Source organism: Spea bombifrons, chromosome 1, assembly GCF_027358695.1.
Source record: "Spea bombifrons isolate aSpeBom1 chromosome 1, aSpeBom1.2.pri, whole genome shotgun sequence".
NCBI lineage: Eukaryota > Metazoa > Chordata > Amphibia > Anura > Pelobatidae > Spea > Spea bombifrons.
Window position 1 is genome coordinate 92,902,740 of NC_071087.1, and position 8,631 is coordinate 92,911,370.

Sequence of the window (8,631 nt, forward strand, 5' to 3'; positions counted from 1 at the left end):
CTACCCACAACCTTGTCTATTGCCCCCCTTTGTGCATTTATGCCCCAGCCAATCCCCTCCCTTGTGTATTGATGCCCCACCCTTTTTGTATTGGCTAATTTGATGCCCAACCAACCTCTGTCTATCAATGACCCCACTGCCATGTGTATTACCCCCGCCACCCCCACTATTGATTTTGTATGCCACAACCCAGCCACCCCCTTTTGTATTACGATATTTATATCTCCCGGGGGCCAGTGCGGCCCTGCTCAGACGGGCTGCACCTCTTAATCTGACGGGCCACATGTTGGACGCCCTTGCTGTAGGGGGTTCATCAATACGGATGTAATTAGTTGTTCAGGGTTCCCAAACATTTAGATCATTTGAGTGAAGACCTTAGATGATATAGAGTTTGTTACATTATGGTACCATGATCACTTATGCTGATAAAGAAACAGAATTTTAGAACTGTATAACCCGCTTGTATTTTGAAGCCATGCATTCACAATATAGCCGTGTTTTCCATTGCTAGGCAGTAGCGTCATAACTAGAACAAGGCAATTTTGCATGTGGTTTATTTTTTTCAAAAAGGGGGGGGGGGAGAGAACTGTGTTAAGTATTGTCCTTCAAAAATGATGTAACAGTATAATCCAACATTAAGTTCACACAACTAACAAGCCTACTAGAAAACATGCACGGAATTAACACATCCAACCAAAGCCATGACGTTTACAACAGAGGCAACTTCCAGATATACTGGACTGTTTTTTTCTTTTATTAGCCAATGTTTTTGGAATTGTAATGAATTCTTCTTAGTTCTCCGTAACGGGATTTTATTTTTCTCCCCACATGACCAGTTTCATTCCCGTTTTCTAGGTAGACTATTAAATGTAGTTATTGGCACAGTGAACTAGAAACACCAATACTTTGTCAAACATATTAAGTCCTACCATAGCAATACCGAGCTTGAGCAAAAAGAAAATACTTAAATATTTATAGGTTACTTTTGTATATTAAGTGCTTTAGTGGTTGCAACAATCAAGTCTACGGCAAAAAAAAAAAAAAAGTGTTTTCATACAGTTACAACAGGAAAACATCTGTACGCCCGCCCCCAAAAAGTGTTTTGTAATCCCAGGCACAATCTCCTACTACCCTCTGCATACAAACTAAATTCCAGCGACCAGGGCAGCACACAGTCTTATTTTAATCAACAGCGATAGATTACATATTAAATAGATTGCTGGCTTGTTAAACGGCCGTTTACACGGGAAAAGTCTTGCATTTCCTCCTCCGTGTCATCAGTGTTGTCATCAGGTTCTGAAGATAGGTCTGTGATTGTGAAGTCTGGTACCTAGTAAAAGGGAAAAATGGAAATGAATCTCATAGCAACTGAAAACGCAACAATCAGGTGATATAATTTAGCTGGCTCACTCTGCTATTAAGGCATTAAAGGTCTGCCATGGTACTAGAGCTGAAACAACGAATCGATAAAATCGATAATAATCGATAACGGAAATCATCGATAACGATTTCCGTTATCGATTAATCGAGTGATCAATTCGTTGTTGGAGCACTCGGCTCCTTTTACTTACCTCCGCGAGCGTTCCCCGCTTCTGCTACACGCTCTGCAGTCTCCGCCTTCTTCTAGCTACGTGACGGATGTGACGCGTTCCGGAGGTAAGTATTCTTCATGTCTATGTGCACGGATCGCACAGAGCCACTCGCACAGAGCGAATCGCTCTGTGCGAATGGAGCCACTCGCACAGAGCGGTTCGCTCTGTGCGAGTGGCTCCACTCGCACAGAGCGGTTCGCTCTGTGCGAGTGGCTCCATTCGCACGGAGCGGTTCGTGAGTGTGGGTGCAGGGCAGAGTGGGGGTGGGGGTGCAGGGCAGAGTGGGGGTGGGGGGTGCAGGGCAGAGTGGGGGTGGGGGGTGCAGGGCAGGAGACTGGGTGCAGGGCAGAGTGGGGGTGGGGATGCAGGGTGTGAGTGTGGGTGCAGAGCAGAGTGGGAGACTGGGTGCAGGGCAGAGTGGGGGTGGGGATGCAGGGCAGGGTGTGAGTGTGGGTGCAGGGCAGAGTGGGTGCAGGGCAGAGTGTGAGTGTGGGGGCAGGGCAGAATGTGGGGGCAGGGCTGGGTGCAGGGCAGAGTTAGAGACTGGGTGCAGGGGCACAGTGCAAAGTGCTGGGTGCAAAGTGCCAGTGCTGGGTGCAAAGTGCCAGGGCTGGGTGCAAAGTGCTGGGTGCAAAGTGCAAAGTGCTGGTGCAAAGTGCTGAATGCTGGGTGCAAAGTGCTGGATGCAAAGTGCCAGGGCTGGGGCAAAGTGCTGGGTGCAAAGTGCTGGGTGCAAAGTGCCAGGGCTGGGTGCAAAGTGCTGGGTGCAAAGTGCTGGGTGCAAAGTGCAAAGTGCTGGGGCAAAGTTTCTTGAACAGTAATAGTCCACCTCTTTTCAGAATGTTTGGGGTTATTTTGTTTCATAAATATTGTGTTTGGGTTCTTGTACTTTGAAAATATTGTTTTTTATTACATCATAACAAAATAAGAATGTTAATGTAAATTTTAAGTTGTTTTTTAACATCCAGTTCATTAAATTCTTTTAAATAAACGAAAAATTTGCATATTGTTTTTTTTTATCCGATTAATCGATTAATCGAAAAAATAATCGGCCGATTAATCGATTATTAAAATAATCGTTAGTTGCAGCCCTACATGGTACCAATCCCAACATTTAAGATTTGATTTTAGAATATTAAAGGGAGACATCCACTGGTCAGCATCACTACAGTACAGAGAGATTGTTTCTACAGCACCAGCTCTAATTTTGTTTGTTAGAAACCGCTGTAGTGTTATTAGTTACACATGATCATAAAGCCCCTCTCCCCATATACATAGCCCCACCTTTAATATCGGATCCTAACACAAACCAAGCTGGCGCGTTGAATACTTGAGGTGTGGTAGGAGTAGTGCTTGTATTTAGAAGCGATTACGGATTTTGTATTTTCCAACTGTAACTATAAAATCAATATAATCCATTGGAGGCAGTAAACTAATGAAGCGGGTTTGTTATCGAATGGATTTTGAGCCACTATAGACACTCAGTGAAATAGCCATTTGTTTGTGCAGATTTGGTTGAAAGCTCCAAATAAGGGGGGGGTGGACAAACAAACACAAAACCAAGAAGTCCGGACGCTTAGCAGTTTTTAAATATTGATTGATACGCCACACCTGTATCATGGCATGATTAGCATACACTGTGCTACGTTCAAGATACTGGAAGTTAGGTGTATTACAGCAATCACTTTTATGGAGGGGAACTTTAAATGTTACAATTGGTGAATATCTAGTCTTTGTGGACAGATGCAAGTTTATTACATTCACAAGATTATGTACAATTTGAGTATTAATGCAATCACTTGTGTGAGGCACACAGGGAGCGTTATACTTTTTTTTGTACTCTTGGAAGAGGAGATTTTCTGGTTTGAGTAGCTTTGTGCATTCCAGCAGTGGTTTACACACTTGTTTAACTTAAGTCTTCAAACATATTCCACAAATTAGGCTCTTACAGCGGTTTACGCATAGAGTTTCAGGTTAAACAAACAGACCAGAATTTATCTAATGCTGATGTGTTTATTGCAGATACAAAAAGGTATACAAAAGTTAGGGTTTACAAAATTAGTGTAGGTTGTGTGAGTGACGTAAACACTTAGGACAAAGTTAGACGAGCATGTAATACAGCAGCGCTTGTTAGGCAAGAGTTTTTCTTGTGATGCTGCAAAGTTAGGCTTCAAAGACAGTCTTCAAGACTTGGCTTTAAAGCCCATGTGGTAATACAAGCTATTGCTTGAAATCCAGAAGAGCAGAAATAGAATTCACCCATGTCTTGCAAATATTTAAGTGCAGAGTGTGATATGTGGAATTTAATTCAGTCTTTCCTCCTGGCTCATTTGTTTATCTGCCCCATCACATTCTTGTTCACCATGCGGAGACCCACCCAACTGGGGGTAAAAGGGACCTACCAGCCAGTTGAGTGGTGTATTGTTGACCAAATAGTCCATCATGTCATCCATAGACTCTTTCATTTTCTTGAGCTGGCCTTTGCTGGTTGTGAGAAGGTTGTCAGAAACTTCCCTGAAGGAGGAAGCGGAACGGAAGTTTTGGTACACTTCTCCAGCCATGGTGCTAACATTGTGAGCCTTTTCTTGGATGTTCTGTGGTAGCCCTTGTACACTTGTAACCAGGGAGAGACAAGTGGTCTGAAGTTGCTGTGTCAAATTTCGTGCAATTGATAGAGTACGGGACTCAATTTGCTGGAGGAACAAAAATAAAAAGTGTTAAAGAATCATGTTACATTACTAAGCAATTTCACGTTCTTTGTTAAATTTATTACAGCCACTGGCTGTAAGTGTCAACATTTCAATTGATTACATAATCCTTTTAACAAGGTAAGCATGTTTAAGTAGTTCTTAAACTGGAGAAATCTAGACTACCTCAGCACTCTCTGGCCCTTCAGTCTCCCCTGAGCCCTTTCTCCATTCCATCCAAGCACTGTACAGCTTTTCCTGGGCACCATGGATCTTCTGGTTGGCATCATTCATGTTCTTCCTTGCAAACTCAATCTAGGTACACAACAACATTACATCAATACCTTGTTGCATCATTAACGTTTGTTAAACTGGGACACTTGTGGATCATGTTCTGACTTGTTCAAAATATGAGCCCTTATGAGCAGAAGCCTTCTAGCTTCAGTAGGACAGGCATCTATTAAAAAAAGATCTGGGTGATTTCCCTCACATTTCTCCTTTAAGACATTACTAGCCCCATTAAGAGAGCCAATTTGCCCTCAGGCTAGCTAAAGAGTTGTAGACTGGATGAGGGTTGTTACGGAACTCCCACAAAGCTACTATTAAGAAACGCAAATGCTATGGAAGAAAGCATTTCTATATGCTCAATGGAGCCAACAGCTAAGGTTAGCCAGTGGAGTGCTGAAAGCAGATTTTATTAACCCCTTAAGGACGGTCCCTAAACCCATTGAAGACAATGTATACAAAAAACAAAAACTGTCTGCGCTTCTTACCCTAATAAAGTTGGCAACTAATATATAAACATAATATAAATGAGAGGTTTTGGTTATATGAATTGGCCAAAGCATAATTAAGCTCACCCGCCACGTCAAGGCACACTCTCAATAGGGTGAGAACCTACTCTCACCTCCTACATAGTGGGCACACAAAGCAGTTTATACTGCTACCAAAACCTTATTAATGTGCTGGGGGAGGTGCAATTAAACCTCCTCCCTATTAACCCCTGGACAGCAAGCTGCAACCAGACTGATGAGGAGCCAACAACCTCAAATATGCGCAAACAGGGAAAAGAAAAAATGTCGGTGCGCTAAGCTAGTCACAGGCTCAGATAATACAAATGTATAATACGAGGCCTACCAAACAGGTGTAAGCATGCTGCAAAAAACAGTGTATTGGCTGTACAATGTATACAAAAAACAAAAACTGTCTGCGCTTCTTGAAGACAATGCATTTTTGATCCCGTACAGGCTGTCATTAAGGGGGTTAAGGAACACATTGTCTATTCCTGGTTTCTGTGCAGGTTTCCATTTTGACAGTATTGGTTTTAAGTACCCAATACACATTAATGTGTAGTGACTGAGCTAAAATAGTTACAATAAGTCCGACATGTGGAGGGTGGGACAAACACTTACAAGATCAACAGTCTTGTTCAATTGAGTAATTGTTTCTTGACTTTTTGATTTTGCATCCTTCATCCGATTGACAGCCTGCTGGTAGGCACGCTTACGAGCTTTAGAAGACAGGGAACCCAGTCTGACATAATAGTTGGGTTTTTCAGTTCCAACTTCAAAGCCTTCAGTTTTAGATGCTTCTACGGCTAAAAAGGAACAAAAATAAAAAAAAGAAGTCTTTAGAAGCATCAGTTTATTGTACAATCGCAACAAGAGATACGGAGCTAATTTACAGCAAGAAGACTTAAAATATCTACCATGAACTTTAGACTCTACTTACCCATCTCTTCATCAGTTGGCGGCAAGTATTGTTCCAACAAGGACTCGGACTTTGTGAGGGCAGTGTTAACGGTGCTGCTCATCATCTGCACCACACTGCTTCCAAGCACAGTGTTTATACTGCCATTCACAACAGCCTTTGTCATTTCCACACTGTCATGGACAGCACCCTTTGTTTTATCAACCACTCCTGTAATTCCATTAATGACAGTGTCTTTGGCACCAACCACTACTTCTGTTGCACTGGACACAACCTAGATGTAGTAGAAAAACAATTAAAAAGCAGTCTAATAAGTTTTCCGTCACAAGACAGATAGCTACAGGGCCATGTTGGTTTTTGGAAGCATCAAATACCAAGAACTTTGGGTAGGCTAAGAGCTCAAGTTACTGTTATTTAGGGTTTGTCAGCGGCATCAGAACTGGGCTAGACACTCAATGCTTCCCAAAAGCAGATTATGACTAGTCTACATAAAAACACTGGACAGAACATCCTAGAAGACGACACATACCTTGTCACTAGGCTGATAGAGGATAGGGAGCTTTTCTTCAATTTTATCCAGGCCGATACAAGCCACGCTGTTGGCAATAGCAACTAAAGGAGGAAAAAGTTTGGTATTCAGTCAACATAGCAATACGTGCCAAGTTTAATGTTCAAGGGCAGACTGTATAACAGTCTGGGGGAGGGGGTGCCATTCCAAGATCATTTCTGGGCAGCATCTGTAGTGTCACTGTGCCCTTTCCAAGGACAGCACATACACCAAAGGCTACAGAGCTTGTATTGTGAAAGTCTGGGTCAACAAATAGTTTAAGGCAAAAGGGCAGAGGAAAAGTGAAACATCCCAACATCAAAGATAAAAGTCAAACCTTGTGAAGCATCAGACACCCAAAGAATAAAACGTTAACACCAGAACATTGAATCTAGACACACTAACACCCCAAGGTAAAGAGACCACCACTAGGGACATACCCATGGTCCACAAGCTATTCCTGCAGTCTTAATGCAAACACTGATTAAACTGAATAGTTATGTTAGCCAGAATATTCACACTAAAAGTCAAGTCTTACTTTGAGGCTCCAGCTTCTGTATGATAGGCATGGCGCCAACCATTGCCACCGAGGTGATGGTCTTCACACTTTTCTCAGCCACATCGCAGACAGACTTCAAGTATGGATGATTATCTTTTGTGTTGGTGTAAGCATTAGACACCATGTCATAGGTGGAGCTCACCAAAGGCAGGTTAATTAACCTGACAACTGCATTCTAGGACAAAAAAAAAGCCAATATAAAATATATATAATAAAGTACAATACTGCATTACATAAACGGTTCATTGCTTTCATAATACTAGAGTATTTAGCCATTTTATCTCAGTAGACTCTTTAGTTTCTATCCAACTTTATTTGTGCTGGCCCAGTAAAAAAGTAGAGTTACACAAGACCTCAGACACATACAACACTACCACTAACCAGAGAAGTACACATTCCATGACGGGAAACAGAACTAGAAAGGGATTGATAAATCCCATGACCAAGATCTTCTCACTAGAAGCCATGTGCATGGAATGACATCATGCAGTAGACCCCTTATTGATTTTAGGTGGCATGTATCAAACATGCGAACAGACAGGGTATTTAGTTAATAAGCCCCGTGTTTGACAGCATAGACACCCGAGCACATTATAGATCATTATGGCGCACACGCTAATATATATATATATATATATATATATATATATATATATACACACACACACCTTTTTATCCTGCCTCCCACACCCATGGATCGAGCTAGCCTAATGCACAACATAGTGCGCTATTCAACTCCATTAGCAATCATATAGTTACCTGCTGCTGATGCTGCTGCTGTTGCTGCTCAACTTCGGATGCCATTTTAGAAAAAAAACCCTATAAAAATAATAAACAGGGGCTTAAAATAAAATAAGAAATACACCAAACGGAACCAAAATCAGAAAATGCACCCACCAAACAACAGGCGTAACCTAACCACCAACTACAGCAGCTCACCTCTTTCTCACAAGATCCAACTGAGGAGGAGGACTGAAGAAAAAAATCAGCGAGTAAATGAATTTATAGGCGCACCAGACCACGCCCTCTCCTCGCGAAGCTGCGTCCCTGAGCTTCCCGAGTGTCAGCTGATCTCCGATAATAAGGTGATGTCACCGGAGGAAATCAGGCGCGTGCCTGAGTCGTGGAAGAGGGTTTGCGCTCAAAAGACAGGGGTCGAAGTTTAGTAACTTGCACAATGTAATTCATGGAATATTATATGACACAGAACGGACTATGACCTGCCAGTAGACACTGTGCCTGCTAATTTCATTTACCAGCCATACCAGCCTGTGCTGTTGTGTCACACAAAAGACATTTATAACTTGGCCTGTGTTAAAAAATAAAAATAATTACGGTATAATAATATTTTAAATATAATAATAAAATATATAGAGGAACACGTTTTTATAACCCTCATAGAATAAATGCTAGTTTTCGATACATATAGTGCTGAAAGAGCTTGGGAGGAAAGCATTTGAAAGGCGCGTATGGATGCTTGAATTAAATAATACATTGTATTGGTTCAATTATATAATAAATAAGGGTAATTTCAAA

General features: G+C 41.9%; 1 protein-coding gene across 2 annotated transcripts; it reads right to left on the reverse strand.

Moving 5' to 3' along the window:
- Positions 1-1,164: 1,164 nt before the first annotated feature.
- On the reverse strand, positions 1,165-7,914 carry PLIN2 (perilipin 2). 2 transcript variants are annotated; one of them, XM_053465895.1, is made up of 8 exons: positions 7,855-7,914; positions 7,075-7,270; positions 6,519-6,601; positions 6,011-6,263; positions 5,692-5,876; positions 4,466-4,594; positions 3,995-4,285; positions 1,165-1,330 (listed from the first exon to the last, which is right to left on the reverse strand). In XM_053465895.1, the coding sequence occupies exons 1-8, from the start codon at positions 7,897-7,899 to the stop codon at positions 1,208-1,210; spliced, it is 1,305 nt and encodes a 434-aa protein (XP_053321870.1). In that variant the 5' UTR covers positions 7,900-7,914; the 3' UTR covers positions 1,165-1,207. The 2 variants fall into 2 exon arrangements, with proteins under 2 accessions (XP_053321870.1, XP_053321871.1); XM_053465896.1 differs by lacking the exon at positions 1,165-1,330 and having other exon boundaries at positions 3,586-4,285.
- Between the last annotated feature and the right edge of the window lie 717 nt (positions 7,915-8,631).